Genomic DNA, 27,544 nt, shown 5'->3' with positions numbered 1-27,544 from the left:
GGTAAGAACAAGGCCAAAGGAAAAGACAGGGAAAAAGCATGATATAGGATACTCTTGCTTTTAACCCTGATGATATGAGATATTCTTGCTCTAGTATAGCTTGTTTACAGAGGTATTATCAGGGGGAAAGAAAGCTGAATATTTCAAAAGGCTTCGTTGGGAGTGCCCTCTCAGATAAGAGGAAGGGTTGAGCATTTTTGCAGGTCTGCCTGTCCGTTGGGGATGGAGGTCGACATATATAGGAGTCTCCCTAACATCAAGTAATAATGCTATTCCTTTACCCTGCTTGGTCATAGCACGGTAGTGGGAGCTGCCAGCTTCACAAGTTTTAACTCTGTCAGAGCACTTTGAAAAAGTGGTCTATGGTATCTGGAAAGCTGATGTTGCGTGTGAAGATTACAGACAAGCTTTATCCAAGGAGATCCGGCTCTTGAAGTTGGGAAAGTGGTGCCTCTTCGGTTTTCGAACAAGCAATCCTGTCGGGGATCTGGCTCTCGAGATTCGGAGAACGATGCCTCTTCGATTTTTGAGAAAGCAATCATGCTGGGGGTCTGGCTCTCGAGATTCGGAGAGCGGTGTCTTCGATTTTTGAGAAAGTAATCATGTTGGGAGTTGGGAGTGTTTTCTCGAATATTAGTAAAGGTTGGGCATGTTTGCTAGTCTACCTTGCCACGAAGCACAGAGGTTGACACACAGGGACTTTCCAATTATCCAGCAGTGGTACTGTTCCTTTACCCTCTCTTCGATTTTTGAGAAAGTAATCATGTTAGGAGTCTGGCTCTCGAGATTCGGAGGGCGGTGCCTCTTCGATTTTGGAGCAAGCAATCTTGTTGGGGGTGTTTTCTCGAATGTGAGTAAAGGTTGGGCATGTTTGCTAGTCTACCTTGCCACGAAGCACAGAGGATGACACACAGGGACTTTCAAATTATCCAGCAGTGGTACTGTTCCTTTACCCTCTCTTCGATTTTTGATAAAGTAATCATGTTGGAAGTCTGGCTCTCGAGATTCGGAGGGCGATGCCTCTTCGATTTTGGGGCAAGCAATCTTGTTGGGAGTGTTTTCTCGAATGTGAGTAAAGGTTGGGCATGTTTGCTAGTCTACCTTGCCATGAAGCACAGAGGTTGACACACCGGGACTTTCCAATTATCCAGCAGTGGTACTGTTCCTTTACCCTTGTGGGTAATAATATGGTAGCTAGGCCGTCAAAATTTATGTGTCTAAACTTTGTTAGTGTTGTTTTTTTGCTATTCTTTTACCCTTCTTGGTCAGAGCGATGTAGTGAGAGTTGTAAGCTTCACGTGTCTCGACTTTGTCAGAGAATTTTGGCAAAGTTATATGTGGTACCCATGAGTTACTGTTGCGTGTGGGAAGTGGGTGATTGAACAGTACGATTCATGTGCTTTCTACTTCGCCAGAAATCTTCGACAGAATGCCCATAATTTCCGCAAAGTTGAGTGTGCGTGTGACAGGTGCTGACAAGGCTGGAAAAGTAGTCTCAACTTTGTCAGAGAACTTTGGCAAAGTTATATGTGGTACCCATGAGCTACTGTTGCGTGTGGGAAGTGGGTGATTGAACAGTACGATTCATGTGCTTTCTACTTCGCCAGAAATCTTCGACAGAATGCCCATAATTTCCGCAAAGCTGAGTGTGCGTGTGACAGGTGCTGACAAGGCTGGAAAAGTAGGTGCCTCTTCGATTTCTGAGATCGACCCTCGTGGTCTCTGAACAGCCCAGCTTTTGAGAAAGCAAACCTCTTCGATTTCTGAGATCGGCCCTCGTGGTCTCTGAGCAGCCCAGCTTTTGAGAAAGCAAACCTCTTCGATTTCTGAGATCGGCCCTCGTGGTCTCTGAGCAGCCCAGCTTTTGAGAAAGCAAACCTCTTCGATTTCTGAGATCGGCCTTCGTGGTCTTTGAGCAGCCCAGCTTTTGAGAAAGCAAACGCCTCTTCGATTTCTGAGATCGACCCTCGTGGTCTCTAAGCAGCCCAGCTTTTGAGAAAGCAAACGCCTCTTCGATTTCTGAAGCTTCGTCGAGTGCAGATTTTTATAGAGGCTGACATTAAGTTCCAAAGCACACTTGAATATCCACCAGTAGAAGCTCCATTCTTGCACTTCTAAGATCTTGATTTGTCTGACCTCTTCTCTCTTCTACACCTTTGAAAATGTCTGGCCCGTCCGACCGTCGTTTTGACTTGAACCTTGTTGAAGAGGCAGCCCCGCCTTCTCCAGACAACATATGGCGCCCATCCTTCGTCTCCCCTACTGGTCCTCTTACCGTTGGGGATTCCGTGATGAATAATGATATGACCGCTGCGGTAGTGGCCAGGAACCTTCTCACTCCCAAAGATAACAGACTACTTTCCAAACGGTCTGATGAGTTGGCTGTTAAGGATTCTCTGGCTCTTAGTGTTCAGTGTGCAGGTTCTGTGTCTAATATGGCCCAACGCCTATTTGCTCGAACCCGCCAAGTTGAATCATTGGCGGCTGAAGTGATGAGTCTCAAACAGGAGATTAGAGGGCTCAAGCATGAGAATAAACAGTTGCACCAGCTCGCACATGACTATGCTACAAACATGAAGAGGAAGCTTGACCAGATGAAGGAATCTGATGGTCAGGTTTTACTTGATCATCAGAGATTTGTGGGTTTGTTCCAAAGGCATTTATTGCCTTCGTCTTCTGGGGCTGTACCGCGTAATGAAGCTCCAAATGATCAACCTCTGATGCCTCCTCCTTCTAGGGTTCTGTCCAGTACTGAGGCTCCGAATGATCCCCCTCCGGTGCCTTCTCTTTCTGGAGCTCTACCGACTGCCGAGACTTCTCCTAAGCAACCTTTGTGAAGGCTCCCTCTTGTTTGTTTATTTTGACTCAAGTATATGTACATATTTGTAATTTATCGGGGATATCAATAAATAAGCTTTCCTTCATTTCAACGTATTGTGTTAAATCACCAAAGCCTTCTTCGCTAAGTTCTTTGAATTTTCTTTTGTTGAAGCTTGTATGTTGGAGCTTTGTGAGTGGAGCATGTAGGTTGAGGTAGTGTTCCCTTAATTTCCCGAGCGAGGACAACTTCTCGGTTGGAGACTTGGAAAATCCAAGTCACTGAGTGGGATCGGCTATATGAATCTTAGAACGCCATTGTGTTCTGTCCTGTGTCATGTCCTCCGTTAGATCCAAGTACTCTAAGTCTTTTATTAGGGTCTCTCTCAAAGTTTTCCTGGGTCTTCCTCTACCCCTTCGGCCCTGAACCTCTGTCCCATAGTCACATCTTCTAATCGGAACGTCAGTAGGCCTTCTTTGCACATGTCCAAACCACCGTAACCGATTTTCTCTCATCTTTCCTTCAATTTCGGCTACTCCTACTTTACCCCGGATATCCTCATTCCTAATCTTATCCTTTCTCGTGTGCCCACACATCCAACGAAGCATCCTCATCTCCGCTACACCCATTTTGTGTACGTGTTGATGCTTCACCGCCCAACATTCTGTGCCATACAGCATCGCCGGCCTTATTGCTGTCCTATAAAATTTTCCCTTGAGCTTCAGTGGCATACGGCGGTCACACAACACGCCGGATGCACTCTTCCACTTCATCCATCCAGCTTGTATTCTATGGTTGAGATCTCCATCTAATTCTCCGTTCTTTTGCAAGATAGATCCTAGGTAACGAAAACGGTCGCTCTTTGGTATTTCTTGATCTCCGATCCTCACCCCTAACTCGTTTTGGCCTCCATTTGCACTAAACTTGCACTCCATATATTCTGTCTTTGATCAACGATGTTAAAAATTAACCACACGTTGAAGTGAAGTTAGCAAACTCTATCACTTCCAATTTATTAATAAATGTTGTGTTTTCATAATAAAAAAATGATAAATGTTGTGTTGATTACGATGAAGGGATACTTTTGACGCATATTCAAGTGAAGTTAAAAGAGTTGGGGAGGAGCTCCTAGAGTCCTTTTCTATAGATATGAGGATGGGGAAGGACACTCTTCTTGGTCTACACAAAGAGTTGTACCAAACCCTGCGTTTGAACTACATTCCTCCTTGCTGCATGCCTGATAAAGTCCTAGGTCTAAGACCACACTCGGACCCAGGCACCATAAGCATGCTCAACGTAAACGGATTACAGATTCGAAAAGATGCCGATCCCGAACGCTTTCGTTGTGAATGTGGGAGATGTTACTGAGGTAAATATGGTAATTGAAATGCACCAAATTATTAAGGAGTACAATAACTTTGTTTAAGCTTCATTTTTTTTTCTTGTTGTCATGACAGATATGGAGTAATGGGAGGTACAAGAGCATTGAACATAGAATCGTCGCAAACGAAAGGAAGGCGAGAATATCTTATGCATCCTTCATTTGTCCACATTTTAATGTGGAAATTGGACCGTTGGATCAAATGGTAGACACATCAAGAATGTACAAGAAAATCAAATATGGTGGTTATCTGATGACTTGAGTGGGGATTATAGGGGGAAGGGACACACTGAAATAACAAAGACTGAAAGTTAAGAAAAACGTTGACATTGTCAAAACCCAGAGGACAGAAACCTAAAATAAATCGAGTCTTCAAGTGCAAGTGATGACCTTGAGTAGGCTTGTTAAAAAAACTGTATCATAAGCATTGTTTGTGTTGGTTTGAATATGTACTTTTCCTTCTTCACCCAAAAAAAAAATGTACTTTCCTTTGGTTTTGATTACGAAGATGTACTTTCCTCTTCTATTAGAGCAACTCCACCGTTGCTGGTTGCTCGGGGGACAGGCGAGGAGAAAGGGCCCGACGGCCAGGGGATGGGGCTACAGCGTTGCTGGTTGCTCGGGGGACAAGCGACGAGAAAGGGCCCAAGCGACAAGCCCGACAGGGATTGCCAACCCGAGAGTCTGAGGACTGTGTGACGTATGGCTGATGTGCGGCATCGGTGCATGCGCTCGGTGTTCTCTGCGTTCTCCTTCCTCCTTCTTCCTCGTCCTCCTTCCCCTCCAGCTTTGACGAGGATAATAACGGATCTGGGCCGTTCGATGGAGAGCACAAAATCGCTAGGGTTGTAGACGGAGATCGGAAACCCTTTCTCGGCGATGTTGAAGGCGAGATTTTGCCCCATGACGGCGAGGCCTGCCAAGCCTATGTGCGACAGAGCTGGTGAAGCTTCCATGGCTACTGCTGAGAGAGAGAGAGAGAGAGAGAGAGAGAGAGAGAGAGAGAGAGGACTGGTGAAAATTAGGGAAAAATAATAATATTTTATGGATTGGGTGAGAAAAAAATATTAATATTTTATTACTAATTGTCAGGGGGAAAGGTTCCAAATGTGGAAATGCAAATGACAATTACTGTTTATTAAAAGCAGTTACTTTTCACTAGGTGAATTGAATAGTGGATTGCCAGGAGAGAGGACTCCAATGGTGGAGTTGCTCTTAGCTAAGTGAAATAATCTCTTGCCAACAAAAGCCATGTAAAATAATCAGGGCCGTCTTCGGAAATGGAGGGCCAAACACAATGAAAATTATTTTTTTTGAGACTCGACGCTTCAAACTTTCTATATTTAGGAGAAAAAAATAACGCCCATGAAGCATGCACATTAAAAATTTTAAGGTGCCAATAATAGCCCCCATTTTGTTTAAGGAATAGCGTCGGACGTAATTTTATAATTATGCAAGCAAAACTTCCAGTGAATCCAAATGATATACAAGTGTTAGGGTGAGGGAGGGTGAACGAAATTACAGTAAAAAAGTTTGATACACTAAAACAAGTTCCCTGAGCGAGCTAAATACAGGCAACATAAACGGCCATGGCTATGTTATTAATTCGTCTGTGAGCTGCCATTGGTATCATCTCTGCCACCGGAATTACCGTGAGTGTTTGCTGCGTCGGATGGAGGACCTAATCCTAGCAGCAAAGGAGGAGCTTCTTTCTTTTCAGTAGCAGGTTTTGTATCAGCAGGATTTGGAGAAAAAGCTCTAAGACGAGGCTCAAAAAGCTTGCTTGCCACATCAGGTGGCGGTGCATCTTCTCCAGGGAGAACAAGAAGCCCCTTCTCGCGAAGAGAAGATGGCTCGTTGTAGCAGGCATTCCACAGGGAGTCCACTAGCTGCCTCTCCTCTCTAGCTGCACCGAGATCCTCAGGAGACATTGAACTGATACTTTTAATTCGTCCTTGAAGAAGTTGCTTCAACTTCTCATCTTCATCAGCTAACCTACTATTGGCCCCATCAGTTTTGTCTTGGGCGAGCGCAAGAAGGCCCCGAAGTGCAGCTTCTCGTACTTCTAGATCTTCGCTAGAGGCAAGGTGCAACATTATGCGCGGAAATCCTAGCTCAGTTACTACGTTGCAATCAGAATTATTCTCGTGCAGTAGGAACTGAACCAAGTTCAGGGCTTTCCTGAAAAAAATTGTTGATTTTCAAGAAATTCAATATTGGAGGTACCAAAAGATGAATAAATGAAGTCATAAACAAGGGAAGATTTCCAAAATATACAAGTTAATACGGTTTCTCAACATGTTTTAATTCCTTCAAAAAATAAGTAAATAGCTCCAAGTGAAGATATAACGAAAATCCTTGTAACACACCATTACCTCTGGAATCTCACATTTTCAGAAGCCAAAGCATCTCTTAATGCTGCATATCCATTTGCCAGACGAAATGCAATGATACCGGGTTTGTTGTGTCGGATCAAAGCTGAAAAGTAATTATTTGCAAGCAAAACCTACATTAATATCCTTTCAGAAGAAAGCGCAAAACTTAAACAAAACAGTTTGCATGACTAAACAGCAAATACAATTCATCATTAACAACAGGATAAGCACATACAGGAAATTGCGCCGAGAGCTTTGGTTCGAACTGTGACATCGGGGTCAGATGCGAGATTAGTGAACAGATATTCCAAGCCATTCGCTTCCATAACCAGTTGCTGGCTCTTGGGGTTGTTCTGAACAATAGTTGTCACAACTTCTGCAGCCTTGGCGCGGATATTAGCATGGGGATTCTTTAGGTGACCAAGAAGCGGGACCAAACCCCCAATGGAATGAAGATCTAAAACACATACATCAACATCCAATGAGACACGCCAGATTACAAATTGCAATTACCATTATGCTAGTAAAGAACCCAAACATCAATACACAAAACTCCCCTCGCTGTAAATTAGACTAGATTAGAATATCGCTCGAATTATAACAAAACGATCAGGAAAAAGGCTAAGAAATGTTACCATTGGCCATATCGATGGACTCAACATGCTCCTGCAACTCATCCAACAAATCTGCCACAAGCCCCAAAAGAATTACCATAACAAAAAAGTTAACAGATTCGTCGAAAACTCCTCGGAAAACAAAGAAATACGAAAACTTTACTAATTAAATTGAAAAAAAAGGAAGGAAAAAACCTTCAATATCAGCAGGAGTAACTCCTTGAGCTTCCAAAACCTGCTCAGGAGTTTGCATTACAAGGGTTATCTCCTTCATCCGCTTCACAACGTCGATGGTCTGCGACTGCACCGCTTCCATAAACCACTTCCGATCCTCCTCGCTATTAAAACACAAACCAATCAATTTAATCTCAATTAACTTAACTTATTCGCGTCATTAGTATTATTTTGGGTGCGAGAGGGCTAATTACCTCAAATTGTGATTGGGGGGAGTGCCATCAGAGTGGGCAAGGCTCCATTTGAGCAGTCCTTCCCAGTTGGGTCCGCCGTCCGCCATTGTTGCTTCGTCTTGGAGGAACAAGAAATTATAAAGGAGAGAGATTAAAGCAGCAGCAGAGTTATATAGGAAGAATCAAGGACGTAGGGTACCGCTCGGACTCCTGACTTCAGAGGTTCCTGAAACGTCCGGTAGGTTCTGGATTGTTTGAGTGAAAAGAGGCCGGCTTGAGAGCTGCTAGTAAGATTTGGTGGGCTGGGATTTTGAGGCCCAATGAATTGGGAAGTAGGAGTTCGTCCTAGTTACGTCTAATCCTTTCGAAATGAAAAATCATTCTCCTGTGCCTTCAAGTATGTCTTGAATATTGAGTATTATCTAGTCTAATCAATCATCTATATCAAACAAACGAGACCAAATTACCTCATTAACAAATATATTGCAAACTAACAAAGAAGAGATAACTTGTTTTTTTAATTTCATGGTCACTTAACAAAAAAACTCTAATAATCAGACATGGAACCAATCACTAGACTGGTTGTGCCATAACTCGGCCAATTCCAAGTAGAAGCAAATTTATCAATGCTTGGTGGTTCAAGTGGTAAGGAGTTTGTTCCTATTAAACAAAGTCTCGAGTTCGAGCCTTGTGAATGGATAAGCCAGCATTGAAAGAGCTTGCCCCCCAAATGGGGTCCAACCCGGCTCATGGGATTAGTACTCGCCTACGTGTGGGGGATGCCTTGGATTCATCCAAAAATAGTAGAAGCAAATTTAAGGTATGTTGAAAGTAGATGCGCATAATTTTCCACATTGAGGGGATTAGAAGGAGATTAAACATGAATGAAACTTTATCCCTTACAATCCTATTGTTTTTATGAGGATTTGAACGAATAAATTTTCTTAATAGTAATGCATATTCTAAGTTGAACTCAATTTTTGTCATTTAATCCTTCACTATACTTTAAATATCGTGAGTTATTCATTACGATCTATTCCTATATGCCAAAAAAAAAGCTCTAAACTCAACATTTGAAGATTCAATTGGTTGAGATTTAGAAAATGAACTCGTGTATCCACTGCGCTCAACTGATCACATCATTGAAAGATCTTTTTGTCTAAGGGTTAATACCATATTAGATAACGATTAACTTGAAAAGTTTAAACTTTATAATAGTAAATCGTTAATGCATATCAGACTTACAATACATGCATTGTCTATCGTCTCATTACTTTAGAAATCATATGACGTTAAGAATATACATATAATCTCGTAAGATGGGATTTGAATTTGCCTCACACTTAGTAAATAATTATATATATATATTGGTGGAAACGTGGATTATTCTATCTCCCATGATAATATGTTCGTCTTTTGGTATGTGGTAGGAAAGCCACTACTGCTACTCATTCTCTTCGGTGAGCTGTAACCTGTTAAAAGAAATTCCACACGACATGTCGTCTTTGTGTGGCCCAATCCCCACGGCAGTGGACACACTCCATTGCGTATGCGGTTACGTATATTACTCTCACGTACCAATTATTTTCCCTAGCGAGCAATTTTCCGTTTTTAACACTTTGCCTCTAAAGTGTTTGGGGGTTTCACTTTTGTCCTTAACCATACTTTGGTCTCAAGTTGGTCCTTCAGTTTTTCGAGTGTTTGAGTAAAAGACATAAAGTGCAGACTCAAGTGTTTGGGGGCTTCACATTGGCTAGATCGTATGCACTTTTTTCATGAACTCAAGTTTGAATTCTTATTTTTGTATTGCATATTAATTGAAAGTAAAACATTGTATTCAAAAAAATTACATAAAGTGAGTTTGCACAAAAAATGACAGAATAACATGATTACTATCATAATGCCCTCCATTTATTAACGCGTGACTTTTTTTTCATTGGATAAGTATTTATGTTATAAATGAGCTAAATTGACCACAATCTAATCATTTGGTTGATTTGGAATTATTCGTTTGAACAGAACTGAAAAAATAATAGTTTTCACTTCAAAAAAAATTAGTAATAATCGAGTTAACCAAACAATTGGCAATAAGAGGTTGTTCAATGTTTCACTGATTCATAGAACACCTTATTAGATCTAGAATTCTAAGCCCCTCTTATTATATATCAATCTCACACATAACTAACAACTCTCTCTATACATCTTATCTCTCTCTCTCCAATTTCAAAATTAACTATCGTTTAGAGGTGGTCGAAAATAATTCTTTTTGAATAAAATTTTGTTAACGATTAATTGTGTCAATTTTTTTATACACAATGTTTAAAGTTTAAACACCAACTTGGAACCAAAAAAAAAAAGGTTGAGGACTAAAATAGAAAAGTACTTAAATTAGGGGTAAATTTCTAGTTAAATCTTTGTATCTGTCATATTTTAATTTTATTAAAATTAATTTTCGCTTTGGGCCAATGCCAGCGTGAATACCACGCTTTAACGAACAACGCGCTCCGCTACCCTTCACCCCCTTCGAAACCTTTGTTTTCTCATTTTTCACCCACTTCCCTCCCTCTCTCTCTCTCTCTCTCTCTCTCTCTCTCTCTCTCCTCTTTGCTCTTGCTTCACTGGGCCTCCAATCCCACTCGACGATCTGAACTCCCCAGATTTCAATAGCATTCATCTGGGTCGCCGAACTTCGATTCCAATCCAGCAAAGATTCAATCTTTTCCCAATTTCGAAAACGGGGGAGAGAAAGCATCTTTCCCTCTTTCTCTGCAATTTCTAGGTTTTCCGATACCTTCATATGGCTTCCATGGCAGCATCGTCCTACTGGTGCTACACGTGTAGCCGATCGATTCAAGTTCGGGTTCGGACCCAAGATTCGATCCTCTGCCCCGATTGCGGAGCTGGGTTTATTGAAGAGATCCCGACCCCTACCCGATCTTCTCCGCTACACCACCCATTTCCCACCGCCGCGATGTTCCTAGACAGCGCCCCGGTTTCTCAGAGTCCGAGCCCGCCTAGACTTCGCCGGAATCAGAGAAGCGGCCGCGACCGGTCCCCGTTTAACCCGGTCATCGTTCTCCGGGGCCCACCTGATACTGAATCTGACCCGGGAAGCTTCGAGCTGTTCTACGATGACGGAGCCGGGTTAGGCCTCCGCCCTCTTCCGTCGTCCATGTCGGATATCTTAATGGGGTCGGGTTTCGACCGGTTGCTCCACCAGTTGACCCAATTGGAAAATGGCGTCGCGCGGCTGGACCACCCTCCGGCATCCAAAGCCGCAATCGAGTCCATGCCCGTCATTAAAATCGCCGACAGCCACGTCGAGACGGAGTCGCACTGTGCCGTTTGCAAAGAGGCATTCGAGCTCGACTCGGAAGCTCGCGAGATGCCGTGTAAGCACATCTACCACTCAGATTGTATCTTCCCGTGGCTTTCAATCCGCAATTCGTGCCCGGTTTGCCGGCACCAGCTCCCGACTGATGTGAGAGGCCCGCGCGGCAGTGGCAGAGCATCGCCGGAGAACAATGGCGTGGTTGGAGAAGAAGAGCCAGTGGGGTTGACTATTTGGAGATTGCCCGGTGGTGGATTTGCCGTGGGGAGGTTCACTGGAGGCAGAAGAGCCGCAGAGCGTGAGCTCCCAGTTGTTTACACCGAGATGGATGGTGGGTTCAATACGGCGGGTGCTCCTAGGAGGATTTCATGGGCATCTAGAAGAAGGGCCAGAGAGAGTGGTGGATTTGCTCAGGCTTTTCGCAATTTCTTCTCTTTTTTCGGGAGGCTGAGAAGCTCGAGAAGTCGGTCTGGTAATGTGTTCAGTAGATCATCGCGGCGGAGGAGCCAGCGTTGGGCTTTGGAAGACAACTGATTGAGGTTTAGTGTTTTGTTTTTATTTTTCGGGTTCTTCTATATTAATGTCGGAAGGCAAAGTTTGTACATTTGTTGTTTGTTTGGTGTAAATAGCAATACATGACGGGGAATTGAAATCGAGACTCCGAAGAAGAGGTGGAATTTTTGAATTGGTAGAGACTAGGAATTAAGTTCCACCCATGTGGGAGGAGTGGGAGGAGGAGTGTGCGGTTGGCATGGAATTGGGAAGGTAGTTAACGGAGGTACCAGGCTTTGTGCTATTATTTGTATTACTGTTAGGATTTTCGGCCGTCGCTTGTTGCAGATTTGCAGTGAAGTGACTTAGAAGGTGATGGCTGTTTTTGGTCCGTTGTTGTACTTTCAGCATTGTTTTAGTCGAAAGTGGTTGCTGCTTCACTTGTTTGATGCCGTTGAGTTGCATTTTTATGTTAATTTCATTTGGTCCAAAATGATGCTCAGAAACCCGCAATTCATCTAAAGCAAACTCAGTTTCAATCCTTGCCTGTTGCCTGCATGATTAGAGCGTGAAGGAAACTATTTCCTCTAATCCTCTAATCCTATCATTCTGTGGGGATTGAACATAGCGGGTTATCCATTCCAGTCGAAATTCTGAACACCAACAAAGGTAGTATAAGCGACTCTCGATCAATGTTTCAATGAGCACTTCTTCTATCTGAGTAATGCCACTCAGGAATATCTTCCTGGCTAAACATCATTGATATTACCACAGATTTTATTCCCAACCTACAAACATGAATTGAATTACTGCCATAGGCTATAGCGACAAGACATTTATGTGGTCTATTCTGTTTGCTTGTAAAAGAAGTATTTCTCCATGGCCATTCCTTTTTGAGCAAGTTTCTTGTGTTGGATGGGGCTATTGACTTCTGTGTGAAAAGTAGACAAGTGGATGACTCTTGGTCTGCAATACCAAACCTTTATGTGTAATGGCCAAGTAGCTATCTCATGAGGTGGAGAAAATGTTCCGTATCAACGAGATAAACATATGATTGTATACAATAATACAATTGGTTACACTCGAGAGTCTGTTCTGCGTTTCCATGTAATGTTTAATTGACCATATGGACAGTAGATGCTGAGCCATCGCAATGCTAGTCTCGTCCCATCGCCCTCATTGCCACTTATCCTGCTCATCCACAGCAATGCACCCCCTGGATCTTAATGTGCCACTGCCCACAAGGTGCTGCCTCTCAGTCGCTGCCAGTGCCACAGCCTGCTGGCAAGCTTTTACTTTATTGCTTTCACAAGTCACACAACCGTTCGTTTACTTCCAACCATCAGTTAGTGACTAGGCATTTACAAGATTGAGGAAAAGGAGAGAAGCAAGCGGTGTTTGAAGTTGGGATTCGAACTCAGGATCTCCGATGCAGATAAATGCTCTAAACTTGTTATCTATTGAATCTGTGAAGTTGGCACCAATGACGTGGACCCAGCCTTATCTCAAAAACGACAGAAATCTTTGAGTTGTGCTGATGTGGCCCTATCCATTTAAAATTAAGCAATATCCATAGAGCGATAGACCCTGAACACAAACCATAACCTTTCCTCTTCCACCCTAAGAAACACAAATTACCAAATTATCTCCGATATGGGATCAATGTCTTCTCCTCTGACAATGATTTCTCCACAACCATTGAAACAGTCGGCAGTGGCGGTCGGCCGGAGCCCCTCCCTCTTCAGAATGCACTCTGAAAAGAAGAAACCGTCAACGGTGGTTGCTGCTATTGGAGATGTATCAGCCAATGGCACCCCTTACCTGATTGCTGGTGCTGCTGCTGTTGCTTTGCTTGGAACTGCGTTTCCAATCCTCTTCTCCCGGAAGGACCTGTAAATACTTATGACTACCCCCTCTTGCATGTGATTGGTTTCCTTGTTTGCTAAGCATGATTCCATTTAAATGGAAGCTTGAATTGTGCTTCTGTGTTGCTTCTTTAGGTGTCCAGAATGCGACGGAGCAGGTTTTGTTCGGAAGGGAGGGGCAACTTTGAGAGCAAATGCAGCGAGGAAGGACGAGGCTCAGATCGTCTGTGCTCGTTGCAATGGCCTTGGCAAGCTCAACCAAGTAGACAAAAGATAGAATACTCTATGCCTCTTCCTTCCCTTCACATCCTTCTCTGTTTTGTAACTTTAATCTCACCTGCTGTCAAAGCTTAAAAACAAGATTTCTCTTCAACACTCTCGCATAAAACTTTTGGTTAATCATCACCATGCCATATACGTTGGCTGTTACATATATAGTCCGTCTATAAAACGGATTGTTGATGTGTCATCGATATTCTATTGATATCATTGTAGCCAATGAAATGTATTGGCATGTTATCAATAATGTATTGATAATATTGAAGGTGTATCACTCACATACAAAGGGCATTGCATCCTTCACATTTTTATTAGATAACGAATTATTAATATATTCTTAATTTTGTGTTGATATCATTGTAACTAACAAAACGTACCAATGTGTTATCAATAATGTAATTTATAATATCGATATAATATCTCTAATGTATGTTATCATGCACAACAGCATAGATTACATCTTGCAAATAGCATTTCTAGGCTGCCTGAAATCCAATAAACAAGAAATGGTTGAAGCAACTACAAGAATAAGAAATGGTTCTAGGCTGCCTGAAATCCAAGAAACAAGTGAAGTATGTCATGGTTGCGCTATAGGCAAACATTACATAGACTCATTCCCCAAGAATCAAGCATTGAGAGCAAACGAACCACTTGAATTAGTACACTCAGATGTGCGTGGTCCTATGCAAATTCCAACAGTTAGTGGCAACGAATATTTCCTCACATTTATTGATGATTATTTAAGAATGTGCTAGATTTACTTATTGAGAAACAAGTCTGAAGTATTTCAAGTGTTCAAGAAGTACAAGGCAATGGTGGAACTTCAAAATGGTTTTAAATTGAAGAGGCCTCATAAGTGATAAAGGAGGTGAATCACATCAAATGAGTTCACTGATTTCTGTGAAAGTCTTGGCCTGGAAACACAATTAACTGTTGTCTATACTCTTTAACAAAATTGAGTGGCAAAAAGAAAGAATTGAACAGTTGTGAAAATGGCAAAGTGCATGCTACATGAGAAGGAACTTCCAATAACCTTTAGGGTGAAGCCGTTCACACTGTTATGTATCTCTTAAATAGGTGTCCTATAAAGGGATTATACAATTTGACACCTTTTGAGGTCTTCAGTGGGAGGAAATCAGGGATAAAACATCTCAAGGTATTTGGTTCAGTGTGCTACTCACTCATACCAAATAACTTGAGGCGCAAGCTTGAGGAGACTAGTGCCAGAGGCATTTTCATTGGTTATAGCACATGTGAGAAGGGCTACATAATCTTCAATCCTAAAACACTGAAGGTGACAATATCAAGAGATGTAATCTTTGATGAAAATGGCAAATGGGATTGGGAGAAGGGCAAGTTGGAAGAGGTGTGTGTTGTACTCATTTCAAATGAGATCATTAAAGAAGATGACTTAGGGGAGGAAATCTTTGCAAGTGAATTTCCTACACCTCAATCTGAGCATTGAGAAGCCCTAAGTTCTCGATAGTCAACATGTCACTACAACAAGTTCTCATTGTGTTCCAATTGATTCAGAGAACTTTGATTCAACACATTTGAGATGGAAAAACCTGAGTGAAGTATATGAAAAATGCCACATGTGCATTGTTGAGCCTGAGAACTTTGAGGATGCCTAAGTAGATTAGTCATGAGAAAAGCTATGAGTGAGGAGATTTCTAAGATAAACAAAAATAACACATGGGAATTGGTGTGATTGGTGTCAAATGGGTGTACAAAGCCAAGTTAAATCTAGATGGGTCGATCCAAAAGAACAAGGCTAGGCTATTGGCAAAGGGATATGCACAAAAGTTAGGAGTGGACTACAATGAGACCTTTGCTCCATTGGCTCTCATTGCACTAGCTGCAAAAGAAAGAGAGATTGTTTCAGCTAGATGTAAATTCTGCATGTCTAAATTGAGTATTGAAAGAAGAGGTATAAGAAGAGAAGGTATATACATTGCACAAGGCATTGTATGGGTTGAAACAAGCTTCAAGAGCATGGTATGAGGGGATTGATTCATATATTACTCACTATGGTTTTCAAAAGAGTATCAGTGAGACAACTCTTTATAGTAAAACCAAAGGTACTACAGGAATCATCATCGTAGCAATTTATGTGGATGATATTGTCTATACTAGAAGTGATCAAAGTTTGATGGAAGAATTCGTGGTTGATAAGATGAGCAAATATGAAATGACAGATTTGGGCCTTCTACACCATTTCCTTGGAATAGGGGGTTATGCATACTGAATCAAGTATCTTTATAAACTAGAAAAAATTGTTGAGAATGAGTCTCACATTGATGGGAGGACGAAACTTGCATTGGCTTATAAGAGGTTGGGCTACTCCCCATATTGCCATTTGGTTTTATGGTGGAACCTCAACTTTCTTCATGGTATCAGAGCAGGTTGTCCCACATGGGAAGCTAAATGGCCACACACACTCCACGTCACCCTGTTGTGTTGTCCACGTGTTAGGCTTGAAAATTCGCCACACATGAAGGGGCGTGTTGAGAATTAGTCCCACATTGATGGGAGGAGGGACATTGCATAGGCTTATAAGAGGTTGGGTTACTCTTTATATTGCCAGTTGGTTTTATGGTGGAACCCCAACTTTCTTAAAAAATGTGCTACTTCTTTGCTCAAGAAGTTTGGATTGCAAGATTGTAAATCAGTGTGTATTCCACTTGCTCCAAATGATAAATTAAGAAATGATGATGGGAGTGGTGTTGTTGATCAGCTCAGCATAGAAGGATTGTAGGGAGCTTGTTGTACCTCGTAACAACAAGGCCAAATATAATGTATGATACATGCTTGTTGGCAAGGTTTGTGCACTGACCAACTAATAACCATTTTAGAACTGCAAAAGAGTCTTGAGATATGTGCAAGGAAAACTAGATTATGGCCTGGAATATGAAGAAGGGAAAGGAAGTGTGTTGATTAGCTACTGTTGCAGTGATTCGAGTGGTTATGAGGATGACACGAGAAACACTTCTGGTTATGCATTCACATTTGGCAGTGGAGTGTTTGTAGGCTTTAGTTAAGCAACAATATATGGCTTTATCCATTGCTGAGGCTGAGTACATCAGTGCTTCAAAGGCTACTGCACAAGCAACATGGGTAAGGTTTGTATTTTTCGTGCATTTCAAATTGAAGCAACCCTTTTGAATTGTGATAGTACCTCTGCAATAGCCATTGTTGTATAAAAATGTCATGTGTCTTAAGCTCATAAGCTGATAAGATGAATGGCTAGGATTGGACGATGTAATGTTGGGACAATCCCCCTTTATGTAACCGTGGGAGAATTGAGCTTGTGATTGGTTCATTCTGTTAGTGTTTAAGTGTTTTAGTTGAAATAAATCAATCCATTTTACTTGTTTTAATTAGAGCCCTTGGATTACATTCCAAATGGATGCTCTAGATTTAAGTGAGAGTTAATGATATAGAGTGACAACTGTAGCTATCTCATAGGATAGATGAAATGAATGGTTATGATGTATTCTTTCTGTTATGAGAGAGAGTGTGTAATGATGCTTTGTACTAGTGAGTGCTATCGGTAACATTTCCGATTAGCAGAGAAGAAGAAATGGAAGTTGTTGTTCACTCATCTCTGTGAATACTCCCTGCAACCTTTCGTTTTCCTTTCCTCCATAAATCTCATAAAATCACATTGAATCACAACATAAAATACATAATCTAACATGGCCTCAGAGCTAGGTTGCATTATCTGCAACTGGGCATGAATCTGTGAAGCTTGCAGTGAAGGACTCGAACTGACCGTCGAGCTTCCTCACTGAAGAAAACTCGGAGAAGAAATCGTAGTGATTTTGAATCTAGTCTCATATGGATGGATCGAGTGGTGCCGATCTTCGTGCGCCGGTATTCAATGGTGACAATTTTGATTTTTGGGAGATTCGAATGAAAACAATATTTCGATCGCACGAGCTCTGGGATATTGTCGAAAAGGGTCTCGATAGTCCGACGAATGAGGGTGAAGAACTTACTGCAGCTGAGAGCAAACTATTGAAGGAGAATATAATCAGAGATGCAAAGGCACTTAGAATCATTCAAGGGGCCGTTTCGGATCAGATCTTTCCAAGAATCGCCATCCAAGAGACTGCAAATGCTGCTTGGAATGTGCTGAAGCAAGAATTTGTGGGAGATAAACAGGTACGGGCTGTGAAACTCCAAGGCTTATGCCGTGATTTTGAATATACTAGAATGGGTGAAAAGGAAGCATTCTTTGCATATCTAGTTAGATTATTTGATTTGATTAGTCAAATAAGAAACTATGGTGAGGATATAAGTAATCAGAGAATCATTCAAAAGTTGCTAATAAGTTTACCTAGGTCCTATGATAGTATTGCTTCTGTGATTGAAAATACTAAGGATCTAGATACTGTTGATGTTCAAGATGTGGTAGCTATTCTCTAGGGCTATGAGCAAAGAATTGACAGGCATGATGAATCTCACACTAAGAAAGCATTTGTTAGTCTCAGTATTGGTCCAAAGCAGAATAAGTACAATGGAAATCAAGGGTTCAAACCACAGAAAAGTTGGAAGTCCAAATGGTAGAAAGGAGATAATAGACCTGCAAATCAAACTGGAAAAGTTGCAGGTACTTCTGATGGAGCTAAGAATCCTTGTATACATTGTGATAAACTTGCATTTTGGTGAATGTTGGTTCAAAGATAAACCAAGGTGCCATAATTGTCATAAGTTGGGGCATATTGCAAGAGATTGCCGAGTCAAGAAGGAGAAGGCTAACCAGCATGTGAATTTTGTTAATCAAGTAAATGATATTCCTACCATGTTCTATGTCTGCAATAATGTCACTATGAAGAAAAGTGAAGATATATGGTATGTAGACAGTGGTTGCAGTAACCATATGACTGGAATGGAGGATCTGCTGATTGACATTGATAGAAATATAACTGCTAAAGTAGAAATGGGTACTGGATAGCTCATTGAAGTCACAGGGAAAGAAAGTTTAGGAGTTGATACCAAAATGGGACGGAGATATATCAAGGAAGTGATGTTAATTCCAGGTTTAAAAGAAAATTTGCTCATTGTAGGGCAAATGATGGAACACGGTTACTTTCTTGTGTTTGGAGGTACAACTGCAGAAATATATGATGATGGTGAAATGTCTAATCTGATAGCTAGAGTACCAATGAAGGGCAATAGAAGTTTTCCCTTGAAACTTAAACCTAAGATGCAGGTTGCTCTAAAGGCTAGTGTGTATCAGTCTTCTACAATCTGGCATAGGAGATTAGGACATTTGAATTTAGGCAGTTTAAAGCAACTCAAAGAACATGATATGGTATTGGGTTTACCTGATTTTGAAATGACAAATGAGATATGTGAAGGATGTGCTCTTGGGAAGCATTGCAGAGATGCATTTCCAAAGGAAGCATCATGGAGGGCCTCACTACCTCTTGAACTCATTCACTCTGACATCTACGGACCTATGCAGACTTCTACAAAGGTTGGAAATAGGTATTTTCTTACCTTTATAGATGATTGCACTCGGATGTGTTGGGTGTACTTCTTAAGGAACAAGTCAGAGGTGCTTAGTATATTCAAGAAATTTAAGCTCACAGTTGAATTGCAAAGTGGATATAAATTGAAGAAGTTGAGAAGTGACAGAGGAGGAGAATATGTATCTGTTGAATTCAGGGAATTTTGTGAAGAAATGGGCATGGAAAGACAACTTATAGTGGGATATACACCTCAGCAGAATGGAGTAGATGAGAGGAAGAATAGAACCATAGTTGAGATGGAAAAGTGTATGATGATTGAAAAGGGTGTTCCATTTGAATTTTGGGCAGAAGCTGTTAACACAGCAGTATATATTTTGAACAAATGTCCCACCAAGTTTCTTGATAAGAAGACTCATTTCGAGGCATATAGTGGAAGAAAACCAGGGATCAAACACTTAAAGATTTTTGGTTATGTGTGTTATGCATGCATCCCAAGACAAATTAGACAGAAATTAGATGAAACAAGTACTAAATGCATTTTCTTGGGATATGGCACATGTGAGAAAGGATATAGACTCTATGATCCTATCTCAAAGAAAATAATTGTGTCAAGGGATGTAATAGTTGATGAAAATGCCTGCGGGGATTGGAAGTCTCAATCTGAGAAAACCATCAGTGTATCTATACCTGAAAAGAAAATGTGTGATCAGAATGTGGAAGGAAACTCAAGTGAGAAAAGTGATGTAAATGATGAATTCTTAGCATCTTCATCTGAAACCAATGAGTCAATTGAAAATGGCTCAAGGCTGGTGCAAAACACAAGTCCTCAAGACTATGATCATACTCCTTTGAAGTTCAAAAGTTTGACAAAGATATATGCAAAATGCAATTTATGCATTATTGAGCCTGAGAACTTTAAAGAAGCAGCAAAAGATGAATCGTGGCAGAAGGCAATGGAAGCAGAAATAAGCATGATAGAGAAGAATTGCACCTGGGAACTTGTTGATAGACTATTTGATAAGCCAATTATGGGTGTCAAGTGGATCTATAAAACAAAATTGAACCTAGATGGGTCTATACAGAAGAATAAGGCAAAGTGAGTGGCTAAGGGATACTCTCAAAAGCCTGGGATCGATTTCAATGAGACATTTGCTCCTGTGGCAAGGCTTGACACCATTAGAACCTTAATTGGGCTGGCTGCACAGAAAGGATGGAAGCTTTTTCAACTTGATGTAAAGTTTGCATTTCTGAATGGAGTTCTAAATGAGGAAGTATATGTAGATCAACCATTTGGCTTTGTGATTAAAGGCAAGGAGGACAAGGTTTACAAGCTCAAGAAGGCCTTGTATGGGTTGAAATAGGCACTAAGGGCCTGGTACAAGGAGATTGACTCTCATTTCTGCAGCTCTGGCTTTCACAAAAGTCCAAGTGAAGCAACTCTCTACATCAAAGAAACTGAGGCAGGAATACTTATTGTTTATCTGTATGTTGATGACATCATATACACATGGAGTTCAGGTGCATTGATGGATGAGTTTAAAGCAGAAATGATGGGAAAGTATGAAATGTCTGATTTGGGACTATTGCATCATTTCTTGGGGCTTAGAGTTATTCAAACGGAGGGTAGTATTTTTCTGCATCAAAAGAAATATGCAAGGACTTTGTTGGAGAAATTTGGATTGAAGGAGTGCAAATCTGTTGCAACTCCACTTGCAACAAATGAAAAATTAAGCAAAGAAGATGGAAGTGAAATAGCTTATGAGAGTCTTTACAGGCAGATTGTTGGTAGCTTGTTATATTTAACAGCTACAAGACCTGATATCATGTTTGCTGCAAGTCTACTTGCTCGGTTCATGCATAATCCAACCAGGAAACATATGGGAACTGCAAAGAGAGTGCTAAGGTATATTCAAGGCACACTGGACTATGGAATTGCATATGAAAAGGGCAAGGATGATGTGTTTATTGGATACTGTGATAGTGAATGGGCAGGAAGTGAAGATGACATGAAGAGCACCTCCGGATATGCTTTTAGCTTTGGTTCTGGAGCATTTTCTTGGGCCTCAATCAAACAAAGTAGTGTAGCTTTGTCCACTGCAGAGGCAAAGTATGTTAGTGCTGGAGAAGCAACTGCTCAAGCCATCTGGTTAAGGTTTGTCTTATCAGATTTTGGAGAGGAACAAGTGGAACCCACTCAGATTCTATGTGATAACACTTCAGCTATTGCAATCTCTAAGAATCCAGTGGCACATCATAAGACAAGACATATAAACAGAAGGTTCCATTTCATCAGAGATGCACTGCAGAATGGTGAAGTTGATCTGATTTACTGCAAGAATGGTGAAGTTGATCTGATTTACTGCAAAACTGAAGAACAAGTTGCTGATATCTTTACAAAAGCATTGGCAAAGGATATATTTGAGTATTTGAGGAAGGCTTTGGGAGTGATTTCAGCTAAACACTTAGAAGGGAGTGTTAGTGTTTAAGTGTTTTAGCTGAAATAAATCAATCCATTTTACTTGTTTTAATTAGAGCCCTTGGATTACATTCCAAATGGATGCTCTAGATTTAAGTGAGAGTTAATGATATAGAGTGACAACTGTAGCTATCTCATAGGATAGATGAAATGAATGGTTGTGATGTATTCTTTCTGTTATGAGAGAGAGTGTGTAATGATGCTTTGTACTAGTGAGTGCTATAGGTAACATTTCCGATTAGCAGAGAAGAAGAAATGGAAGTTGTTGTTCACTCATCTCTGTGAATACTCCCTGCAACCTTTCGTTTTCCTTTCCTCCAGAAATCTCATAAAATCACATTGAATTACAGCATAAAATACATAATCTAACACATTCTCTCTCACACACATTTCATGAAAATTGAATGGAATAGTGAGGTCATAGCCCTCTGCGAGTTTTTCTGGAAATTCCTCTTCATTCTCTGCAACTTTCTTTTCATTCTGAATTCTTCTCTCCTTGATTTTGTGTACCTCATCCTCAATAGCTTATTGCTTCCATTTCAAAATACTAACACATTGCCGTTATTTTTAAGACTTAGACTGTTAGACATTCTAATTTTCAAGGTTTCAAAAATGGGTGACAGAGTAATTTACATTTACCTTGTCCTGCAGTGGTATTTTTTGCTTCTTCATATAGACTGGCGTAGCAGTATGTGGCTTTATGATGTTTGGAGACTCAATCCACTCTCAGTTCACTCTAAACATGCCCAAACGGTTTGTTGCTTCTAAAATTGCGGTGTAGACAACAGTATGGTTCAAGAAACTTGGTTCCTTTTCATATATAAATCCAAACTATCGAATTATGCCCTAGTTTCGAAATACGTTTTCATCATGTTATTTTTTTCTCGATCGTACAGGTTGTGAACTTAATGACAAAGTATGCCTTGACGATGACGCCGGTGGCCTTGAGTTTCGAGGAACTCTTTCCCGAAGCTTGGATGGGATCTTACTTAGTTTCGATCTTCGTTCGAACACTTCTAGTTCTATCAACTTTGGCTGTGGCGATGAATTTTCCTTACTTTGGTAAGTTGTTAAAAACTTTTTGTTCTAACCATGTCATATTATGTTATTGGACTGTCAATATCAACTACTAACAAATTTTATCTAGTTGAGTTTTAATTTACAATCGAGTGACATAGCATATCAGACTAGCATTTCCTTTTGGAATAATAAGATAAGGTCAAACTCTAAATATAAATTCATTTTGTCAATTGGAATGCAGGCTCTGTGATGGCATTGATTGGAAAGCAATGCTAGTGGTGAGTAACTTCTTTCTTATTTTCTTTCTTATATATATGTGCATAACCATACAGTATTTGGTGCAGTTGATCAATGAGTTAAATTAATTTAGTTTTTCTTTTGTCCCTTGGCAGGCTGTTGTCTTCCCATGCGTGTGTTATTTCATGCTACACAGAGGTAGATTAACAAAGTTGCAGGTAATTAAGAAGCAAACCATCATTGTACTAAATGAAATTTAATTACCGGAAATCTTGTGTTATAAAATGGTTTTCACAATGGTTTCTTGTTCTAATTTTCAGATTGCAACCTGCATTATGATTATCATTGTCGGGGTGGTGTGCTCTATTATTGGAGCATATTCTGCAATTTCAAGAATAGCTGAACAATCTGTGGAGTGAAATAGAAGGAAGAATTTCGAGTCCCACCTGTACACAAATTTACAAATCATGATGTGAGAATTAATTATCTGAAGATGTGCTCATTCGTGTAACTACCGATCAGCTTTACAACTTTCAACTGGGGTCTTAATTCTTTCAGAAATATTTCTTCCTTAGTTAACACAGCCTAATATACTGAAAGGGCTTCGCTACAGGATACCTAGCTGAGAGAACGAATATGTGTCATTCTATTATTGGTTTGTTCGACCATGTAATACAAATTGTTGTACTTCATTAAGACTTAATACAAATAGAAACAACAAGAGATAAATTTTATTAAAACTCGGGTGGTATCCCAAACAAAGCACTACTTGATTTAGGTTAAGATACTGTTACTGTGATATTTTAATTGTAAGTAAGTTTTTCTCTGGTCTGCCCATGCAAATAGCTTTATTCTACACATGCAACTAACTTGGTCCTTGTACTTGCTCAATAATGGGTTTCATTTTATTCCAGTTTTCTGATTCACGAGCCAAATAGGACCAGGAGCAATCCATTTGGAGAAATGGAGACTAATCATGCAAGAAACAACAGGAGTCCTGGTCCTGCCCCTCGAACAATTCAGAATAACATGTGCAACCGCCCTGAACGTTATGTTTGTAGTATTCACAATTTACAAATTGGTTTGCACATTGGTTGCCTCACCGCCCATGCATATTGGATCTCACAACTTAATATCAACAAACGTAGGCCTAAATATTTCTCTCTTTTCTAAAAGAGTATACATGTTTAACTCTATATTATATTATGATCATGGTGAAGCTTGCAAGGCTGCAATTGGAGAGAATCTCTCATAAAACATGTTTATACGTTTCGTTCTGTCTCGCTCGTTACAAAGTGAGTACACAATATGTGATGGGTAAGTTTTTTTCCTCTTGCAAGCAATCCAAGAGAACCACTCATAAACAAGTTGTCTAAGGTTCGTTCTGTTTTGTTCATTACAAAGTAAGTGTACAACATGTGATAAGTAAGTTTCTCTTTGGCATGCATCCATAATTTGATCATCATTTCGAATCCACTAAGATACGTCATATTGTTTTTTGATAAAAAAAAAATAGATATGTCATATTCTTTGAAGTCCTTATATTTGTAGGGATTTGGATCCCAACTGGATTCAAATTGTGAGGATCTTCACATCTTAGCCATTCATTATACATTGTACGGTAAAAAATCATTTGAATTTTTTTTTATTTAAAATTAAACACAAATAGTACCTGACGAAAACTGACCACACGATATAAGATAAATGGTTAAGATGTGAAAATTCTTAAGATTCCCACAAAGTAAATCTGGAGAGAATACTCTCCCTATTTGTAGGACCAAACCCAAAAACGAAGAGACCCTTAAACCGCAAGAATTTGTTAGCCTTATACGGTTATACAATTAAAACACAAACGAAAGAGTGACTGACCTGATTCCAATGGTAGTTATCGAATGTGCAGCTTCCATGCAAGCAAGACGTGATCGATAAAACTCCAATCTTTATGTTTGCCGTGACAAACAGAAACACCAACTCTTCTGTAAACTCCTAGCTTTATGACAATGCTCTATGGAAAGCTTTTGTTATCGTGTCTAGGGTTAGCAGGGACCGGTGTTTATATACTAGCCAAAAAGTCTTAGATTCCGTCCATAAGGGAAAACTAAAACTCTCCTTTCTTGGCTCTCAAGTAAAATATCATAATCATATTCAATTAAGGATTCTATCAATCCTATTTCCAATATAAGACACCTTATATAGGATTGATATCTTTAAGAGATCAAATCACAATTAGCATTATTCTCCAATATTACATTCCTATTACATATAGTAGACCACTTAAGGTTGATTTATATTGGATAAATCCAACATTCTCCCACTTGGTCTACAAAATGTAATATTCACGTTTATACTTGAGATTGGAGACTAATGTCACTTTAGTGGCCATGTAACAGTGATTACATCTCGTCCTTAATGCAGCTTCTGTCAAATGCATTTCTTAACATGGAACTAACAAGGTTGTAGGATTGACACAACCCAGAACCTTCATAATCACACATGCTAAGATCCTCATTCACATGAAACACAAATTATGATCAAGAGATGAAACTTTAAATAAACTTTAAATTAACTAAAATGTCTTACTTTATATCATCTCAGGTCCACCTTATTGTAACTCACAAGTTACACTTTATGCTTCTTCGAAGCCTTAAATCTGCCAATGCAGATATCCTTCATCTAATGAAACCACCATAACCTGTAGGTGTGAATACATCTCCAAAATAATCATGCATCACCTTCATTAGATCAGTAACAATACAAACAATGTTTGTAACCAACGGACACAACTGAAAATACCAAATAGGCACATGTCCAAGTAAAATATCCCAAAAACTTCATAAAACAAATTAATTCAACACTTGTGAGCAAGATGAATTAATATGTTTTTGACACTGATCTATGCACTATACCAGTTACTTTCATAATGATTTCCAACACCTGCGGGCAAGATGGAAATCCTTACAACTGAGGTAGTGCACAAACCATGCCATGACATTTAATATGCAATTTGATAACAACTTGAAATCTGATATATATTTCATCAGATGATTGACTAGCACACAAAAATGTGACTTAATGAATCCAACTGGAGATTAATATGAATACATGGATTCTATACATACTTTATAGGTCATCAGCAAATGTAAGACATTACTAACACGAAACTAATACTCCCACTGATCTGCAACATCGTCACTTAATTTGCAAATCAATACTTAAATCATATTTTTGAAAATATGCCTTTGGGAATAGCCTTACTCAGTCAATGAATGCATATTACCTCAATAAAAGGTACAACTAAGCACGAAAGCATTCACCACTGTTACATAAAACTTGCATCCAACAACCATCTTATATGTATTAATAAGTCCATATTTATGCTAAGTCTTTATGAGCCTCAAAACAATGATCAACCAAGAAATCCAAATGATTGCAAATAACAGAAAAATGTACGCATATATCAAGTATCCATTTGTGCAACTTAAACATATTATAGACATTCAAGTAACACAAATCCATGGAAGATAGAATAACGCTTTAATAGATTCATGAAAATCCACTTAATGCTCAAAATTTTAGAACAACTCCCACTAAGTTTTCAGAGTTTATACTTGCAAATAAGTTTAATGAGTGTGAAGCCCAATTTTCGTTCACTAATTCTCCCACTTGGGCAAACACTCGTTAATATATTCTTTTAAAGATGTACCTAAAGAAAATGTCTTTATATATTAGACATAATAAAATAGACATCACAACCAACATAAAGTTGTCAAACAGAATTTCAGCAATGAGTTACACTTACTTTAGAATTGATCATAATTAATTTACAAGCTTGATTGCTACCAAATTTATACTGATCAAAAATAGACATACTAATCTTCATAAAATAGAAATACAGAGTCATTTTGGGTCAAAATAGTAGTCTAAAGTCACGTCTCAAAAACATCACAATCTGCCAGTAAAAACTGTTTATACGAGCATGGGTTACTAGTAAATTCACCATAATTAACATACATGGCAGAAAATTACGAAAATTTGCAGACACATATTAGACATCTATATGTTAAACATATCCAAAATTCAGGTCATTTGGTGACCATTAGACATGTCATTCATCCGATTTAAATCAAGACACGTAATCTGCCAAAAACAATTATGTGCTTCTATCATGAATTTATGCATCCATAACAAATTCAATTTCATATCATTTCAATTTCGATGTCCAAAGGAAACTTTAGTAGTCAAATTTCATCCTCTAAACCGACATCATAGTTCAAATTGAAAAGATTTTCAAGCATAAAGACTTAAACAATGCGTACCTTAGCAATCCTTGATTAACCTTTATGGGTCCAATACGTTGCATCAACAAGTCTCATGAAGAGACACAAAATACGTCATGATGCAACCGATTTCCATGCCTTCAAACCACAACCTTTTATGGGGCTCATTGTGGAAATATTTGTCACTAATGGCATGGAACTTTATCCCAATATACTTCATGAAACTAAATTAATTTACACCTGTAGGCAAGAAAAATAACTAGTTTCTAGTACTAGATTTTATGTCACAAAAGTTCCTTCATGAAAAACTTCAACACCTGTAGGCAAGATGAAGGTTTTCACAACTTCTGTGAAATAAAACCCATACTATGCCATCTTAATTAAACTAAAAGAAGTAATCCACACCTGTAGGCAAGAAGATTATCCCTTTTATTTTAATTAAGATGCAAAGTTGACCGAAGTAACTCAAAAAACACAGTCCCATCGTGAACT

General features: G+C 39.7%; 3 protein-coding genes across 3 annotated transcripts; 2 read left to right on the top strand and 1 right to left on the bottom strand.

Annotated features, from left to right (window-relative positions):
* Window positions 1–5,611: 5,611 nt before the first annotated feature.
* Window positions 5,612–7,989, bottom strand: LOC103433439 (hsp70 nucleotide exchange factor FES1-like). Its single transcript, XM_008371704.4, has 6 exons — window positions 7,617–7,989; window positions 7,384–7,526; window positions 7,210–7,260; window positions 6,810–7,031; window positions 6,575–6,677; window positions 5,612–6,380 (listed from the first exon to the last, which is right to left on the bottom strand). Exons 1-6 carry the CDS (start codon window positions 7,700–7,702, stop codon window positions 5,801–5,803), a joined length of 1,185 nt encoding a protein of 394 aa, XP_008369926.1. The 5' UTR covers window positions 7,703–7,989; the 3' UTR covers window positions 5,612–5,800.
* A 2,083-nt stretch (window positions 7,990–10,072) lies between these two features.
* LOC103433438 (probable E3 ubiquitin-protein ligase RHC2A) lies at window positions 10,073–11,858 on the top strand. The gene has a single exon (XM_008371703.4). The coding sequence runs from the start codon at window positions 10,393–10,395 to the stop codon at window positions 11,458–11,460; it is 1,068 nt and encodes a 355-aa protein (XP_008369925.2). The 5' UTR covers window positions 10,073–10,392; the 3' UTR covers window positions 11,461–11,858.
* Window positions 11,859–12,158: 300 nt separating this feature from the next.
* On the top strand, window positions 12,159–13,914 carry LOC103433437 (uncharacterized). The gene is made up of 2 exons (XM_008371702.4): window positions 12,159–13,310; window positions 13,419–13,914. Exons 1-2 carry the CDS (start codon window positions 13,072–13,074, stop codon window positions 13,558–13,560), a joined length of 381 nt encoding a protein of 126 aa, XP_008369924.2. The 5' UTR covers window positions 12,159–13,071; the 3' UTR covers window positions 13,561–13,914.
* Window positions 13,915–27,544: the final 13,630 nt, after the last annotated feature.

Source organism: Malus domestica, chromosome 04, assembly GCF_042453785.1.
Source record: "Malus domestica chromosome 04, GDT2T_hap1".
NCBI lineage: Eukaryota > Viridiplantae > Streptophyta > Magnoliopsida > Rosales > Rosaceae > Malus > Malus domestica.
The sequence above is the reverse complement of the archived record's forward strand: the minus strand, read 5'-3'. Positions and strand labels throughout refer to the sequence as shown.

What these genes read in the sequence shown, in the direction of transcription:
- LOC103433439 (XM_008371704.4), bottom strand. Translation starts at nt 7,702, where the DNA reads ATGGCGGACGGCGGACCCAACTGGGAAGGACTGCTCAAATGGAGCCTT. An exon ending in CCCCCCAATCACAATTTGAG is followed by an intron (nt 7,527 to 7,616) that starts GTAATTAGCCCT and finishes GTGTTTTAATAG; the next exon opens with CGAGGAGGATCGGAAGTGGT. An exon ending in GAAAATGTGAGATTCCAGAG is followed by an intron (nt 6,381 to 6,574) that starts GTAATGGTGTGT and finishes AATTTTTTTCAG; the next exon opens with GAAAGCCCTGAACTTGGTTC.
- LOC103433438 (XM_008371703.4), top strand. Translation starts at nt 10,393, where the DNA reads ATGGCTTCCATGGCAGCATCGTCCTACTGGTGCTACACGTGTAGCCGA.
- LOC103433437 (XM_008371702.4), top strand. Translation starts at nt 13,072, where the DNA reads ATGGGATCAATGTCTTCTCCTCTGACAATGATTTCTCCACAACCATTG. An exon ending in CTCTTCTCCCGGAAGGACCT is followed by an intron (nt 13,311 to 13,418) that starts GTAAATACTTAT and finishes TTGCTTCTTTAG; the next exon opens with GTGTCCAGAATGCGACGGAG.